This window comes from Sceloporus occidentalis, unplaced genomic scaffold (genome assembly GCF_023333645.1).
Source record: "Sceloporus occidentalis isolate IW3139 unplaced genomic scaffold, rSceOcc1.0.p SCAF_9, whole genome shotgun sequence".
Classification (NCBI taxonomy): Eukaryota; Metazoa; Chordata; class Lepidosauria; order Squamata; family Phrynosomatidae; genus Sceloporus; species Sceloporus occidentalis.
In genome coordinates this window covers 13,367,214-13,385,442 of record NW_028316989.1, presented here as the reverse complement: position 1 = coordinate 13,385,442, position 18,229 = coordinate 13,367,214, and the positions used below count along the sequence as shown (strand labels likewise).

At 44.3% G+C, this 18,229-nt stretch overlaps 1 protein-coding gene across 7 annotated transcripts in view; it reads left to right on the top strand.

Moving 5' to 3' along the window:
• The window catches only part of SIK2 (salt inducible kinase 2), a 70,365-nt gene that overhangs the window by 43,040 nt on the left and 9,096 nt on the right, over positions 1 to 18,229 (top strand). For 6 of the 7 annotated variants that reach the window (XM_089539083.1, XM_089539088.1, XM_089539090.1 and 3 more), the window contains 4 exons: positions 1,189 to 1,409; positions 3,499 to 3,651; positions 5,808 to 5,969; positions 15,903 to 16,131. In XM_089539083.1, the coding sequence (XP_089395209.1) occupies positions 1,189 to 1,409; positions 3,499 to 3,651; positions 5,808 to 5,969; positions 15,903 to 16,131 (765 nt within the window). The remainder of the gene's footprint in view (positions 1 to 1,188; positions 1,410 to 3,498; positions 3,652 to 5,807; positions 5,970 to 15,902; positions 16,132 to 18,229) is intronic. The other variant, XM_089539084.1, reaches the window with a different exon arrangement.

Sequence of the window (18,229 nt, the reverse complement as noted above, 5' to 3'; positions counted from 1 at the left end):
GCCTGTGTTACACCAGTTTTAGAGCAACTGGGGGATTGCATCACCAGCTGAAACATACACAGAATGTGTTGTGAGGCCAGGGTTCCCATGGTTCGGCCCCTGACCAAAGCAGCACCCTAATAACACTTTTAGCTATTGCTAAGCCATCTGTTTTAGGAAAAACTAGCTATTTGATGCACCATAGTAAGCACCTAGGATGCCATAAGTAATAGTGTTGTCATACTGAATGGACTTGCCTCATTTGATTTTTTTTGAAGTGCCACATGTACATCAAGTCATGCACCTCCCATTTCCCTGAGATCAGGTTGCCCTTGTGAATTGTGCACTTAATTTGTATGTGAACCAGGAACTGTGGTTTAAATAAGTCCTAGTTTGACAAACACACCATAGAAACAATTTAGGGTTAGAAATGAGTTTACATAGCAATGTGGAGTTTTCCTTGGCTAGCTCTTAAAGATAAGCCAGGAATCTACTGAAGGGAGACTAAATCTTCTCCTGGCTCTAAGGATTGGTTTATCTACATTACCCTATATTAAGATTTATTGCTCAAGTGTGAACTCATCAAGAGAGTACTAATATTCATGGTCAGGAAACTGGGATTGTTGGAATGAGAAACCATTCTCTGCCACTGGTTTCCTCTGTGACTGTGCTTATATCGCATCGGCTGTAAAATGCAAGATATTTCTACCTCGTTCCTGAGGCTTTGTTGGTTATTGCAGGTGTAGTTCTTTTGTGCGTATCCATTGGCCCCATGGGTGTAAAGAATTATGATTATTCCTTGTTCTGTTCCCACAGCTGGAGATAATGTGCACTTCCCTCTAATTCTTCACCTGTGAGGAAAAATGGATTTTGCTCTCTCTGCAAATCAATATCATTATTATTATTATTTTATTTTTAGTTAGGAGTGACTTGCCATTTAAGCTAAACCACTTTGCTATTGTACAGAGACCATATAGGAAGGTGCGGGATTAACAAGTGCATAGAAAGGAAGACCTTTTAGCTATGCCCTATGCTAGTTCTATCAAATTTAGAGCTTTTATGGACCACAGTTCCGTTAATCTCTTAACCATAGTGGCTGCTGGTTTTGTTGGCTGAAGGATTCCAGGAGTTGTAGTCCAGAAAACCACATTTCCAAGTTAGAGTTAGGATCCAGTGATCATTTTCACACCCACTTTTTTCTCCATGCAGAGTGTGAGCATCTTATCCGGAGGATGCTGGTCCTGGACCCATCAAAGAGGCTGAGCATTGCACAGATTAAAGAACACAAGTGGATGCTGGTAGAGATTCCTGTCCAAAGGCCTGTTCTTTATCCTCAGGGCCAAGAGAATGAGCCCTCCCTTGGAGAATACAATGAGCAAGTTTTGAGGTTGATGCACAGCTTGGGCATAGACCAGCAGAAAACCATTGAGGTAAAATAGTCTCTGTAGCTAAGGGAGGTTGTCTGCAGTGGTACCTTTACTATGGGGAGGCGGAGATGGGAATTGTTAGGCTTTTTGTGTGTCATGTCATGGTGCAAGAATTTTAGTGAACCCAATTGTTTAGAAAAAAAATCATTTGGGCGGCAGTGGTGGGGATGTCTCTTGGGTATCAAAAAATGTGTTCAAGAAAGTATTGTTTTGGTGGTGTCCCTGCAAGTGACTTTTCCTACATACTGTCTACAGCAGGGAGTGTGCACCTTGCATGTAGCATGCAAGATCTCAGGGATGCTTATGTGCCATGCAAGTCTTCCCTCATGTTTTGTTTTTGCAGAAAAGCTTTTGATTGAATTCTCATGGAGGATTCTGGAGCAATTTAATAATGTCTTTTGCTCTCCCCTGGGTGGTTTAGATTGGGTGACATTTTTTTCAAAACCAGAAGTAACTTCTGGTTCACTGTCTGCTTTGGAACAGGCTTCTCCTTGACTTGAAAAAGTCCCAAAACAATGATGAAAATGCTCCCACCCCTCTCTAGAACTCAGGTGGGCAATAGGCTCCACTTTGTGCCCTGAAACCTCCCTTATCAATCTGCCACAGCCCCTCCACCACTCCATTAATAATAATAACATGAATGCACATAAAAATATCTCCACCTGAACAAGAACTGCATAAACTATGGCTGTACAATGTGTGTTTGTGGCCTTCTGAGATCTAGTAGGGAAGTATGCAGCCCTCAGATCCCCTATATCAGCTGCTACTCTGTTTTGAGGAGTCCTTCTGCAGAGAACTTAGGAGTGACAGCAAAGTGCATCTTGGTGTACCAGAAAGGTCTGTATTGTCCCTGGATAGAAGCCAGTAATGAACAGAGAAGGAGATACTTAATCTTTAAGTGTTTGTTTTACCCACCCATCCTTTGAATCTGGCATTTTTGCCCTCCTAAATGGAACAGACATAAAGCACTTTCAAATGTTTTTGTAGGGGGGGAGTGAAAATTTTCATTTTCTCAACTCTTCATTGCTGAGACTTCCACGTTTCACAGCCTAAAGCATGTGGTCTTGTTTCCCATTTTTATTGAGAGGACATGTTTTCGGAAATACTGAGGATAACAAGAGGAGCAAAACAGGAAGTCAAGCTCCCTTTTGCTTTGAGCTTCTGAAATGTGAGATTTGACGATGGGAGGTTAAAATAAGAGCAGGACGCAATTGCCGCTTTATTTTTGGTATCTCGGCTAGGATTCCAAATCAAGCCTCTTACCAGAAATACATGCTGCAATGCTCCCTGCGGAGTCTGTGTGATCACTTCCTGCAGAGCGGTCGATATTTTTAGCCAGTGTGGAGTCGGCAGTATTAATGCTTCCTGCCAGAAAGTGACATGGGGAGGTGTGTTGGGAAAAGAGGACTGAAACCGTGTTCCTCTCTTTCCTCGAGGGCTCTGCTTCCCATTGTGGCTCAGACTTTGGAATGGCTAGCTGGTGTTGGGTATTGCTTGTATCTACTTTGATGGTCAGAAGATTGGCTCAGAAAGGACAATAAGCAGAAGGCGTGAATTGCTGAGGAGTTCCCCTCTGCGGTTACTCTTCTCTCCTGTCATGCTGCTGTTAGAGCCCCTGAAGGGCTTTGGGGACCCAATACTCCTCCTTTTAAAAAAAACAACAACAGTGAGGGCATGTTGCTCTGGGAAGAAAGAATCCAAGAAGATCTTGTCTCAACATCTGCACAAATGGCATTGCACTTATAAAAAGCAGTTCCATTTGAATCCCTGAAAGTGAGCTAGGCTGCACAGTGCCATGGAGGACAGACATATGGAGCTTGGGAATATTAATTTTTGCTATGATCCAAAAACAATTTTTCCAAGCTCCAGGAGGCCATCCTCCCTCTCCAGTTCACAAGCTCATTTCACCTGCTTGAAAAGTTTCCTCCCAGACCCAGCTGTGCCCATACGAGTTCTCCCAAGGATATATTGCTCAGTTGAACTCTGCGCCACTCCTTTGTCTTCATTGTTGTGTTAGTCCTCCTTGACCTGGAGAAAGGTGAAAGATAACAGACATTCTGACTTAATGCTCGGATGCTTGTTCTCTTTGCAGTCCCTGCAGAACAAGAGCTACAACCACTTTGCTGCTATCTATTACTTGCTCGTAGAGAGACTCAAATCCCATCGCAGTAGCTTCCCTGTGGAGCAACGGCTAGATTCCCGCCAGCGACGACCAAGCACCATCGCTGAACAAACAGTTGCCAAGGTAAACTCCCTGTTCTAGGCAGAGTCAGGAACCTAAGAAACTGCCTTGTGCATGGGCTGGCAGCAACACTCAAGAGTTGGTGGCTTTTGCAGTCAGTACTCCCCACCAGTCCTTCAGAAGTGCCACAGTGCTCAAAAACATGCAAAAATACCTCACCCCACTCCTACAAGTACTCTGGAACCCCAGATACTTCTAGCTTCCTCTGTAGTACCTCTCAAAATGGTGATATGGTGTCACTTCCTGCTACCATTTTGAGAAGGATTACAGAAGCAAATGGAGATAATGCACAGGGATGTCTCAAGGGGAAATTGCAGTTCTCCATCCTTATAGACAGTGGTCTGTCTGGTGCAGCAACATGAAAACCAGGAAGGGGGGATTGAGATTGCTGCTCTTGATGTTTATATTTCAAGCTGAGCATTCCAGAGGCAACCCCATTTGGGTTGGTATAATCACTGAGAGGGTGACCCAGGAAACTCCCAGTCTTGCCTCTGTCACAGAGCGTATAGGTAGCATTAGGCGGCCCACCATCCCTCAGGCTCAGCTTCCCCCTGCCCTTTTGCATTATGGGAATGATAACATTGACCTTCTTGAAGGGGTGATTGTGAGGATTACTGTGTGTGAAGCCGTCTGACTACTTCAGAGTGCTATGTAAATGCTCTCTAAGTAGCTTTCCCTACAAATCATCCCTTCCTGTGCTTTGGGCAGATGTTGCATTCTCTTGACATGCAAGTCACAAACAGTGTCAGGTCTGAAGCCACAGGGTAAGAACTGGCCCACATTCACACTCTCGTAAACCAGCTGGTGGTCAGGAAAGGAGCCCGGCTGCTAAATCATTTTTCAAACAAGTCAGGGAAACATGCTGACTGTATTGTGTTGGGTAGTGCTTCTCCCGATCCTCCTGCCGGTTTTGTCTCCATTTCGAGTTCTGGATAGAATGCCTGATGTCTCGTCTCAAGGTCTCATCAGTCAAACACACATCATGTGTCTTGCATTCAAAACAACAGCAAGGTTCGGATGATAGAATATGAGAATCTTGGGGGCTTCCCGTCAAAGTTCACACATTCTCTTCTTTTCTATTTGTGTGTGTTTGGGTTTTTTAAAAATACATAGAAACCAAGGCCTGAGACAGACGGGCGGGAAGGGGCATGTCTGCGCTGATTCTAGGGTTCGGGGGCGTGCAGCAACCACATGCTCCCGAACCCTAGTTCATGTGGACGCTACCATTATGGCAGCCTCCCGTTCATACAGGGGCCACCATAATGATGCAAACGCGGTGCCACATCCACACATTGGGGTGCCATGCTTACATTGTTGACACAGCACAGTATGCAGTGGCGCACTGATGGCGGCTCCTGTGCATGCCAAAAAGAACCCACTTTTAGTGGTTCTTTTTGGTGCGGAGGGAGCCCATGCGGTTTGTTTGCTGTGAGCTCCCTCCGGAAGGAAAACAGGCTCTCCAGACTGCCCCTTATGGGTGGTCTTTTGATCTCCCAAGTGAGGCTGGATACAAAGGAACAGTGTCGCCCATCAGGTTTGGAATGGCAGCGCATACTGACGACGAATGATGTTCTGGCATCCCTCCTCTTGCCGGCAGGGAACTTGGAGCTTTTAATCAGCCTGGCACCAATACCAGAACAATGTGACTTACATGCTCTTGAGATAACAGTGAAGGCACAACACCAAGCCCTTGGGGAAGCTCTGCTTTTCTGTGGCCTCTCTCATTCCCTTTGTGGACCTAGTTTAAGAGCTCCAGGCTGGCATACTAAGATCATATGGCTTTGTCTAGAAGCACTAAAAGATGTTGATTTTTCTTTGTGTGATCACTTTGTCTATGGATAGGGACTACCTCTGAGTAGTCCAGGGTTGTGGTTGCTGTTTTTCTGTTTTTCTTTTTTGTTGTTGTTGTCTTTCTCTTATACTCCGGTTTGTTTGCATATTTGTACATTTCTTTCCACGCCCTCTGGTACCCTTTGGTCTTTCTTTCTGCTTCAAACCTCCTCCAAAGGTTTTTTGTTTTACAAAAACAAAAACACCCTCATAAAATCCTAGGATAATATTACCAAATGTTGGGAGTTGATTTGAAGACACTAAATGACTACCCCAAAAATATGTATTTGTTATGTCCCGTATAACTGCTGTTTATTTCTCTCTTGTAGGCCCAGGCTTCCATGCCTCCCATAAATCTGCGTCCCCAGAATGTAAGGCTGCTAAGGTCTCCTGGCCTCCCACCCACAGCTGCTGAAGCATTCTCCTTTCCCCCTTCTGCCTGCCAGGCGGAATCAGCTTTCATGGAGGAAGAGAGAATTGACACACCAAAGGTATGTTTTGCATTTCTCACATGCCCTGTGCTACATCTCCTGAACTTCAGAGCTGCTAACTGCTGTCCATGGAAGCAGTCACAGAAGAAAAAAAAGGGGGGAGGCATTTCTCTGATAGCCTCACATAATTTTCTGACAGTTGGCAGTACAATTGGCCAAGGAGTTGTCCTGGATGTGGTTGCATTCCTCCCTAAGTGATGAACTTGGGATGCTAATCATTCTGCCCAGGCAGATGGGTTCCAAAGCAGGAGACCACTTCTATACTCATGTGCTGCTTGTCACTGGTCACTGTTAGGAAATAATGCTGGGGTACCCAAGCCAGTGATCTGATCTAGCTGCAATTCTCATAACTTCTGGATCAGATTGAAGGCCTGTCAAGTCCAGCATCCTTTCCCCATGGTGAGCAATGAGATGCCTACAGGACATCCACAAGGAGAGGGTGAGTATAGTAGTGCTTTCCTGTTTGCTTTCCCCAGTAGTTAATACGCAGAGGTTTACTGCCTCTGATCTTGGAGGTAATACAGGGCCATCTTCCTGACTACTAATCAGCAGTAACTCCATCTTCTATGAGTTATTCTGATCTTTTAAAGTCCTCTGAGTTAGTGGCTATCAATTTATCCTGTTGTAGCAAATTCCCTCGTGAAGTAGTGTTTCCTTTAATCTCTCCTAAATCTCCCCACCATTCAGCTTCATAGCAGGACCCCAGATTCTAGTGTTGAAAGAAAGATGGATGTTCCAGATGCACCCCTTTGGAAAAGGAAACCATGTTCTTGCTTCTGTTCTCCATGCCCTGCTAATATCCACATTAGATTACAGTGATAGGCTTTTCTGGGGATTTCTATGACACTGGATATGTCAATTGTTGTAGAATGCTGCAGTTTAAATACTCGCTAGGATGAGTAGGACTGACCTGATCAAGCCAGTGCTTAAGGATTTAAAGTGGCTGCTCATCTGTAAAACTCCCAAAACTCTGAATAGCTTGACACCAGAAGGTTGGAAAGACCAGGATTTGCAAGAGTTATTTTATTTGATATCGATTTCCAGAATCCTGCAGCAGTGGTTGGAGAGGATTTTGGAAACTGTAGTCTGCAAAAGTAACTTGTACAAGCTCTGCGGAGGACATTCTGCTCCCACGTGGACTTTCCTTGCTTTGCTCACTCTCCCCAGGATATGAAGATCACTTTCTCTGTCACAGTGTCTGTTTTGGGAGCTCTGGCCTCTCTCTGTCTGGAAGAACAAATTCTCTGGGGATTTGGGGCCCCCAGTAAAAATTGCCTTTCCTTTCGTAAGCATCCAGTGAAATTTGATTAATTTAAGCGACACTGCTGATATCTTTTTAAGAAATTGATGTTGACAATGCTTTTCGTAAGACGTTGTTGGGTTGTTTCATGTCAGTATTCTGTTAACTGATGTTGCAAGGCACTTTGGAGAAAAGCTGGCTAGAAATGTTTCAGATAATCAGAAAGCAAGCTCTTTGTGCGCTCTCTCTGGCATGTGTGTTGCGGTTGCTCGTTCTTTTCACGGTTAGTCCATGGCAGAGCTATGTTAAATCTCCTTGTGGTGTTGTACAATAGTTCCCATTTATTTGCAGCGGTTGTGCTGGTGTCCTTTTCACTCTGCCTTACCACAAAAGATTGTTTCTGCCGTCAGAAGCAGGTAGTTAATAAAGAGGTACATGAGAAATGCATTCACATGCTTCTGTTTAGCAGAAGGAAGTGGGAGCCCTGTAGGTATTTTCCAGAACCAGGAGGTTTGCTATACTTCCCAAGATAAACATGGTGTCTGAACTGTCTGACTTTGAAATTTCCTCCAAGTGAAGACCTCTTCCCTAGAGAATATTTATTTTTAATTAAATATTTATATTCTGCTTGCTATCTAGAGATCTCAGGGCATACAATGAATCCAACCTGATTAAAACAGTGTAAACAGTAAAGCAGTGTGGTGTAGTGGTTTGAGTGTTTGACTATGACTATGACTCTGGAAAGCAGGGTTTGAATCCCCACTTGGCCATGGAAATCCACTGGCTGACCTTAGGCAAGTTACACTCTCTCAGCCTCAATAGGAGGCTGTTCTCAGAACCCCCCCTCAGAACAAATTTTGCCAAGAAGATTCCACAATGGGGTCACCATAAGTCTGAAACAACTTGAGTCACACAACAACATCAACAAACAGTAAACATGATTCTAAAGGCTAAAAACACACTCAGCAGCCTAATGCATTAAAAAGAGAGATTAATCCCACTAAAAATATTTTTAAATGATTTAAAACTGTGTACCTATGAGGGTTTGTGTAAAACTCATTAGCTTTAGTGAACAACCATGTCTTCCCATTGGCAGTGTGGTGGGGACCTAACTGAAGCACCCAGGTGAGGAAGCAATGTGTTTTGCATGAGAAACAGGCAGGGACTGTGATCTCTTAGTGTCTGATTGCAATAAAATGGACAGACCAGAGCCTGATTGTGATGAACACGGTTTCTGTGCCACGTGACAGCAAAAGGCGTTCTCTGAACAGGCAACGTGGCAGGTCCTGGGATGCTCCTGCAGTATAATCTTGCATGCTGACATCTGTCTTCATAAATGTTCTTTTCAGAGAAAGGGTTTCGTTTTAGGAAACATTGTGTTTGTTCCTTTATTCCTTTTGCATGCCTTGTTAACAATGCTACCTTTGATAGGATAGTTGAGGAGCCTGTGAAATAAGTGAAAGATGGGAAAGAACCTCAGAAGTACATGACAAACTTGTCTAGCGCATAGCTTGTTACATGACCCAGACGCAAACACTTTTACTTCACTGCCTCATCTTATCAATCCTCTCTTCACTATCTTTACCATAGTGATATCACTATCTCTTCTCTAAGTAACTAATTCCTATCCCTGAATCTGATCCCTGGCTCTGATTTATAGCTCTCACTCCAGCATTCAGCCAAACACCCCAAACGTTCCTTTTTCTCACTCTTCCAACATATCACTTAACCTTATTATATATACAGTCAACCCTCCATATCCATGATTTTTTTATCCACAGACTTGTGCATCCACAGTTTGAAAATATTTTTACAGTATATAAATTCCAAAAAGCAAATCTTGATTTTGCCTTTTATATAAGGGACACCATCCTACTGTGCCATTATGTTCAATGGAACTTGAGTATCCATGGAATTTGGTATCCATGGGAGGTCCTGGAACCAAACCCCAGCGGATACCAAGGGCCCACTGTACATCACAGAATGTACATCAAATACATAACCATACTTTACCCTCATTTCTCTAATGACCCCTTTTTTCTTTTTCTTTTCTTTTTGCAAAAGTCCAGAACTTTGCATAAAGTTTCTGTGTGTCCATCCTTCATTTAGAAACTAGCCTTGTTTCTGGATAGGGCTTGAAAGAAAGAACTTGGCCTCTTGTCTACCAAGCCCAGACTGGGAAAGGAGGTTTGGACCCCTTTCTATAACTATGAAGGGAAGGGCTTTACTTTTCCTGAAGCCCAACATAGAAGCCAAGGAAGTGAGCTGGCAGAGGTGATTTGTGCTCTCTTTCCCATGCGGCTGCTTTCAGTAGCTTCACTGGTATGTTTGGGTTTTTTCCCCCCCTACAAGCCTGTTTTTTCTCTTTAAGAGGGAAACCTCTTGAGTAAAAGGTTGGTGAGAACAAACTACTGCTGGCTTCGAAGCATTTGGCAGCTTAGCAACAAGGGCTGACTGAAAGGCTTACAGATTTATTGTGGCATAAGCCAAATCTGCTAGTCTTTAAAGTGTTGCAACTTGCTTAGTTGGTTCTCTGCAGAGGACACTGTTGGGTGGATTTCAGTCTCGACTCCTAGTTCGCAGCTCATCTTAGACTGTTTTATGTTCAGAAAAGCGTGCCACTTTGCAGATATGGTTGACTTGCATTCTGACACCCTATAGCCCCTGTATTTCCTTTGAGCAGAGAATTTCCATGTTAATTTGCAGCTGTAATGGCAGTTGTTTTCCTGCCTGTTTACATGATGGGTTATTGGAAACTTGGCAGCCAAGGAGATGCTTTAATTGAAACAGTGCTATTAATGTTTGGTTTTAATTCATTTCGTGAGTAGTAACAGGCTTGATGTTCAGATTGTCAGAAAATGTTAAGGAGGCCTTTTGCTATTCTTTTTTCCCTTTCCTACCCTGGAGAGAGAGTAGGTGGTTCTACCACCCTTTTTAGGTTTCTCCTACTGATGCCTTGCCATCTCCCCCCTTTCTAGTTCACAGACTAGCACTAAACCTGATGAATAAGAAGCGACAGTGCCACAGTTTTGTGCAGAAGTACTGTTGCTCCAGTGAGCTTTGCCCATTCACACATGAAGCTTTGGGTTTCATGGCGGAGGTGCTGAAGGGAGATGGAGAACAGCTCAGATGTATGCAAACTGGCAGGAGGGAAGTAATCTGCACTTCTTACGACAAGAGGACAGAACAGTCCAGAAACATAAATGCATAGCACCTGTACCTGCATAGCAAGCAGCTCTTTCGGTTCTTGTGCGTTCATTGCCCCATGCTTTTATTTCATTCAGCCTAGATTATACTGCTAATTCACCTATATAGGAGGCTTTATACAGACATGTGGTATAGAGGTGTGAACATTGGAGACCAGGATCCGATTCCCAGCTCAGCTATGAAACCCACTGGGTGACCTTGGGCAAGTCACACGCTCTCAGCCTCCAGGGAAGGCAATGGCAAATCCCCTCTGAACAAATCTTGCCAAGAAAACCCCAAGATAGATTTGTCTTAGACACATTATAAATCAGAAATGACATGAAGATACACAGCAGCAGCAGCATAGAGACTTACCTCAGTTAATCTTTGTCTTCCTTTTGTAATCATGTTTTTGTGCTCACCTAGACCCCCTTTTTCCTTGTCCTCTTTCTATCTGAAAGGTTTTTTAAGCAGCATCACCAGTGGGAGGATGGCAAAGGAGGGCTGAAGAAACACATGCTTTCAATGCTAAGTAACAGCAGCATATGTAGTTCACACTGCAATAAAGCTTAAGCTGGAAAAGAATGGGATTCTCCTCTAGCCAGTCTTTCTGTAGTGATGTGCTTAGGTACAACAGGCAAGATAAACCGCAGCTGTCTCCAGGATCCTTTACTGAGCAAGCTTGTGCAGGAAAACAGAGGGAAGGGGAGAGCAAAGCTTCCCTCACCAGTTCCACCCATCATGTTAAAAAAGGATTCAAAAGGTGAAAAACTACTGGACTAGGATTCAAAAGGTAGTGGGAGCTAGCAAAATAGGAAGTTCTCCCTGCGTGCATTTGGGAAGAAAGCTTCAAGAGGTCTCTATAAGGTTCAGAATGTTTTATGTTTATTTGTGCAAGGGTTATATGACCTGGTGTTCCATCTCACATATCCATATTGTTAATTTTGAATAAAAGGTTTATTGAAACATGTGGAAATAAAATGTATAATAACAGTGACATTAATAGTAATACTCATAGCAATAGAGAAAGAGCAGCCTGTACTTGTATAGCTAGGTATCTTCACTGAACAAGAGATGGCTCAAGGATGGCTTCATTTGATTAGCTTAGTTTTGTGCGCTCGGCCATTTGTGTCCGCTCTGGACCTGAGCTTGTTAAGATGGCTGATTCTCCCACGGCTGGCAAGAATTCGAACTTGCACCACTGGAAAGCAGGCATGCAGCTTGAGCAGATTACACAACCATCTCCTTTCCAGACTGCCCTTCTTGGTCTTCCTGGATTTTCCAGCGAGAAATGTTTTCAGGCAGGAGGCTCTGGGTGGTTTAGTCTTATCAGCGTTTCGAAGTACATTGCTTAGGAGATTCATTAGAGGTTCTCCCTTGCTTTAGCAGAGTGTATAGTGTGCAGCTTCCTCTGATAAGCCTGGATTAAATTGGAGCAGGGCTGCTGTTATCCAACACCCGGACACTGGTTGTTGACATGCGCTAGTCCAGAGTTTTTCACCTTTTTAAGGTCATTAAACCTCCCCTTGAGAATCTAATGAAATCTGTGGATCCCCTCCGCAGGAAAAAAAATCACCTAAGCGGGTGTGTTGTGTGCCTTCAGGCCATTTCTGGTTTCTGGCGATCCTTATCATGGGGTTTTCTTGGTACGATTTGTTGCAGAAGGGAATTTGCCTTTGCATTCCTTTGAGGCTGAGAGTGTGTGAGTTGCCTAGGGTCACCCAATGATTTTCTGTGGCTGAGCAGGGATTCAGATCTTGTTCTCTTGGTGTCCTAGGTCCAAACCACACTGCAGAAATAATCCAGTTTGAGACCATTTTAACTGCTCTGGCTCAGTGCTAGGAAATTCTGGAAATTGTAGTTTATTGTGGTACCAGAGCTCTCTAACAAGAGAAGGCTAAATGTCTCACAAAATTTCCAAAATTCCCAAGCATTGAGCCAGGGCAATTAAAGCAGTCTCAAACTGGATTATTTCTGTAGTGTGGTTTGGACCCTAGTCTAACATTCAACCCACTTCACCACATTGGCTCTCACAAACGAAAATTCTGCACAGTTTGCATTGGAAATGGGTTTCCTTCACTCAGGTTTACCTGGAATGAAAAGAAAACTATAATGAGCATGAGAAAATATGTCTACTTTTAATGATAGTGGGGGACATTGAAGTATAGACGGGAACTGCCTTAACACTGGGAGTCTGTTGCACCAGATTTGTTTGTACCATGTCACGTTTGTTGACTTAACTAATTTGGCAATGATGACTTTGGCTACAGCTTGACCAACCCCATCATTAATGGATAACTCACTGAAACTGTGAGGCAGCAGTTGTGTTGTGCTGGCCACAAAACTTTTTTGTTGTTGCTGGTGTGGTGCTGTAGTTTGCCGGGGGGAGCGGGGGGGAGAGAAGAGAGCTCATGTTTTGCAGCTGTGTTACTTAAAAGACTAGATCTGCTCCTACAGGTGATGTTGTCCTAAACCTGTTTTTCTTCTGTGCTCGATCGTCAAATCCAATCTAGCAAGCAGGGCTTGACGCCACTTACCGTATTTCCCGCAGCTATCACCATGGAGCTGGTATATGTTGGCTTTGTTCCCTGGTCTTACGGCAGCAAATCCGGCAGCTTTCCCTAGAGAAGTCTTTGCATGTACAGACTTGCCACTCCAAATCCAGATGAAGGCCCGCGCAGCTTTTCTCCTCCTGCATCACCTCTTCAGGGGCGAATTGCCCTATTACGTGAGCCATCTGCTCAGCCTGGCTTCCCATTGAACATTTTTAGGCAAAGGTATTGCACAGCTTGGAAAAAGCAGGCAGCGCAGTTGTCTTTGGGCTGTGACAAACATTGTTATAGCTGGAGGTGGTAAAACAAATGATGCAGCCCCTGTTAGTGTGGCTGAAGGACCTCTGTTGAAAAGTAGTCTTTCCCTGGTCTAAGGTAGCTATAAAATGGCAATCTTGGGGTTATCCAGCCAGTGCAATTGCTGCCTTCATCCCAAATTCGAGTCTGCCGTGTCTTTAGTGTTTCTTCGTGGGTCCTTTTAAGGGGAGGGGGCTACCCATCCTGTGAATCCTTTCTTAGGTTTTTGAGAAGATGCAACAAGAGTTCTTGCATTTGTTGTTGTGTGCCTTCAGGTCATTTCTAACCTATGGCGATGCTATCATGGGGTTTTCTTGGCAAGATTTGTTCAGAGGGAGGTTTACATTTGCCATCCTTTGAGGCTGAGAGAGTGTGGCTCGGCCAAGGTCACTGTGGCCAAGCAGAGATTCGAATCCAACTCTCCAGTTGTAGTCCAGTGCTCAAAGCACTACACCAGCTCTCAGTTCTTGTACACGCAGATATTTAAAGCTCCTTAAAAGCTGATTAGACCTGGCTGCAGTTTGTAAATACTATAGTAAACTAATTTGATATGTAGTATTGAAACCTATAGTAATGTTGACACATTTAGCAAAGGGGTGGGCAACTCTAGGGAGTCCAGGGGCCGGTTTTCTGCCCCCCAGCAGAGCACAAGGACTGGCCAGGCGGCTAGAAAAAAACACCTGACAATACAAGTGACTGGAGGACATTTCTTGATGTTAATTAAACAGACCAAGGTGGCCCTGCAACCTATTTTAAAAGTGAATTGGCACTCTAGAGGCTTCCATGAAAAAACAATTCCTCCCTTCCTTGCCCAGAAAATGGGTGTTTTAGGAGAGTCTGGAGGGGTCAGAGATTAGGAAAAAGAACAGTCTTGTGAGGTCTGCAAGGCTGTTCCTGACTTAGCCCCCCTTGTGCCTGAAGAGAAGATGAAGGTAGCCCTCTCACAAGACAGACTCCAGGGAACACTTCCATTTGCATCCAGAGCAGAGCAGTCTAACAGGTCTTTCTGGAGTGGATGCAACAAACACAGACGTTAAAGTACAGGTGGCTCCTTCAGCCAGGAGCCTTCTTTAAGCGACGGACACACAGGTCCTGTGTTTTTTGTTCTCACGCTTTGCAGGGAAAGTCTTCAGAGCTGCCCTTGTTGCTCTGATTTGTAACCAACTTCTTCATGTGTGGAAGTTGGAACGATAAAAACGGATGTTCAGGAAGCTTGATTGTATTTCTTCTCTGTGCTGAAACCTGCAATGCAGCCAGTTTTCAGAGTATGCCTTTGCAGAGGAAGGCTTTGTTCACGGAGAGTGAATCCTTTCCTCCTTACCCTAAAACCGAAGCTTCATCCAAGAGGCTACTGCAGCAAAACTGAAAACAAGATTTTTTTAGAGATCAGAAACAAGCGCCTAGACAACTGGGTACTTGGCCCCAGCCTCAGCCATTCAGCAATTAACTAATTTTGAAGCTGATCCTGTGGGACAGATTTCTTGACGGGATTCAGAAACAGCGGCTGAAATGGCTGAGAATTAACCAAGAGCAGCAAGGTCACTTATCGGCTGGCTGGGAAGGCTGTTTCTTTTAAGAGCAACACACACCTGGGACACAACTTTCTGGGAACTGTTTCCATGTGATCCTCACTGGACAAGAGCACCTTCAGGGGACTGAACAGGAGACTTCCCAGTCAGTCTGTTTCCAATCTTGCTGGATAGTAGTCCTGAGCTGGCATCAATTCAGTTTCTTGATCACGTCTTTATTACTGTCAATAGACTATCTAAGCATTGTATTAAAACAAACGTTTTAGTAAAATGCACATAGTACATACAGTGGGCCCTTGGTATCCACTGGGGTTTGGTTCCAGGACCGTCGTGGATGCCAAAATTCATGGATGCTGAAGTCCCATTAAATACAGTGGCATAGTAAAATGGTATCTCTGCTATAAGATGGCAAAATCAAGGTTTGTCGAAGCATGGAAATTTTGTCTTCAGGTTTGTTGAAGCATGGAATTTTTATATTTCTAAAATACTTTGAAGCCGTGGATTCTTGAATCCATGGATTAAAAAATCCATGGTTATGGAGGGCCAACTGTATCAATGCATCTAAAACAGAATCAATGTTTATTTTAAAAATATAGTAAACAGGAATTATAACAAATAATTAGGAATGTGCTTCTTGGCCTTTTGGTAGGTTCAAGTGACATCTATAATAGTAAGATGGCACTGAAAAAGCAAAAATCCCATTACTTTCCTGGAGTGTGGTTGACAACGCACATTTCAGAGAAAGAAGAGAAGTCACTGCCACTGGTTTAAATTCTGTTATCTCCCTGGGAAGATGGGGGAGGATGATCTGGGAGGGGTATCTGCTGAATCTAACAGCCTGCCTGTTCTCACAAGGAAAAGAAAGGCCTTCTGCAAAGGTCACTTCATGGATGTTTGCTTTTGCTGTGTCTTGTCAGCTCTGTTCTTGACTTTGCAAGAGGCAGATTCATAGTTTGTGGCAAGCTGCCTTGGCTCTGTTCTCAAGCATTCCTCCCTATAATTTTTGCCTCTCCATTCACAGGGATTCCAGCTGTCAGAGTGTCTATCCCTCTATTTCTCTATCTTTTTCTGTATCTTTGTTGCTTAACTGAGCCTTTTGTGTCTGTTGCTTCTTCCCTCATGGGATTAGGTGAATGGCTGCCTGTTGGATCCTTTGCCCCCAATGATGGTCAGGAAAGGCTGCCAGTCCCTGCCAAGCAGCATGATGGAAACCTCCATCGATGAAGGAATAGAGACGGAAGGAGAGTCCGAAGAGGATCCTGCTCAAGCGTTTGCCGCCCTGCAAGCCACTCGCTGTGGAAAGAGGCGCCATACTCTGGCAGAAGTCACCAACCAGCTGGTGGTCATGCCAGGCACAGGTACAGAGATAACATCAAATGGACCAGGCTGGAACTGAGAACCTGGCAGTAGCACAGTAGAGAAGGTAAAGTCAACTAGTCTAACTGAACCCTAAGACAAGGCAGTAGTTCACGAGTAGTTGTTAGTTACCCACAAAGTCAACTTCAACTTAAGGCAGCCCTGTGAATGAAAGACCTCCCACTCACCCTGCTATCAACAGCCCTGATAAGATCTTGTGTGGTTTCCTTAATAAGCATCTATCCGTCTGTGAGATGCTTGCATGGGACTTCTGGACAGGCAGCAGCAGGGCTTGTAAAATGTTATTTTTATAGGCAACACCTTCCAGAATTGCAGAGTCTCTGCCTTTCTGAGAGGTGTCATTCACAAAAAGTGTTTTTGCTGAAAGCTTAGGAGTTAAACCATTACAAGCGACTCAAGAGAGAAGTGGTGGTTTTGTGAACTCGGACTCAGTTTTACATCCTTCTGAACTTAGCAGCCGACAAAGAGAAGCCCTGTGTGTGTTTTTATTACCTCGGAGCCAACAATGAATTTGCTTTGTTGGAAGATAAGAGGGGGGTAAATGTACAGATGGCTTCTGCTTGTTTTGCCAAGCGGTCTCATGACAGCCTGCAAAGAGTGGGAAGAGCAAACAACGTCAACAGAGCCACCAGCTAACTGAGTGTTTAACCGGACTGGTAGGAAGTGGAAAAGCCCCTAAACAAAAAGGTTTCTCTGTCATTCCTGTGCAAATAGGGAGAGACAGCCATGTCCTCTTCTGACCTGGGAAATGTCTTGGTGCTGGGAGATAGTGTCCTGTTTTTAGGCTCTGTGTCTGCAAGGGGAATTCCTGCCCCACCACCAACAAGGGTGGGCTGATGAAGTAAAAATAAATGAATCCACAGTGGTGACACAACAAGTCATGTTCTGCCAAAATTGTGGTTGAGAAGGCTGCCTCCACGTAATGTTAAGAGGGTCACTGTTGTAAAGCAACAGATGCTTTCTCTTACTTTGCCTGTGTACTTAGATGTTGGAACTTGCCTGTCGACTTAAAGCGACCCTGTGAATTTCACTGGGTTTTCTTAGGGAAGGAATACTCAGAGGTGATTTTGACAATTCCTTCCTCTGAAGTAGAGCCTACAGCATCAGTATTCATTGGTGGTCTTCCCCACAAGTGCTAACCAGGGCTGACCTTGCTTAGCTTCCAAGATCAGACAGGATCTGGTGCCTTTAGGGTATTTAGAAATTCTGATTGCCCCTCCCTGATGTGCAAATCCCATAGGATGGAACCATGGTGGTTAAGTGGAATCATATTGCTATTATTGGTAAAATGAAAGGACTCTTCCTCAGGATGTCCTTAGGCTGTTTTCTCTTCACCCCAACTGTTATGAAGACTCAAACTATTTGACATACACCACACACACCCAATGTCATTTGACTACATTTAGGAATTGTTTTTGGCCTCATGCACACGTTTTTGTTTTGTTTTTTTGTTTTTACTGGAACAATGCAAAATGCCTCACTAACACATTCTGGGTTTGTTATTTACATCATGGACCCGCATCACTCCACATCTCAGAGTTCGGTTGCTCACATGTTCAGGCACCCTTCCCTTTTCCCCACACTCACCAGTACCCCTCAGCTGGACAGAGGGGGGTTGGCATCCACTTTTCTCTCCCCTGGAGGACTGGAGAAAATGTTACTTACTCACTCCCATTTTATGGTTAACTCTCCATCCGGGGCCTGTCCCACACTACCCTCCAGATTTGAATCAGAGATTATTTTGAATGCAACTTCCAGAATTCCCTGCTGCCACAACTATGTTGGCTGGGGCATTCTGTGAAAAGAAAGGAACTTTGTCAAATCCTTAATGGATAACAACTCATTGGGCATGCTGGCCTGGGATGATGAGTGCTATAGTCCAACATACCTGGTGGTACAATGATGAGGACTGCTGGTCTGGGACCAGAGGTGATCATAGTAGCTTTTTTACTTTTCATTCAGTCTTTGATATAGTCCCTTTGGGGTGAGGGTAGAGCTAGAACTTTCTCTCAGCCAGGATTAAGGCAAGGAGACTTCCACCTTTTGAGGTCCAGCTTCTGACTTCCAGACGTCTAGATG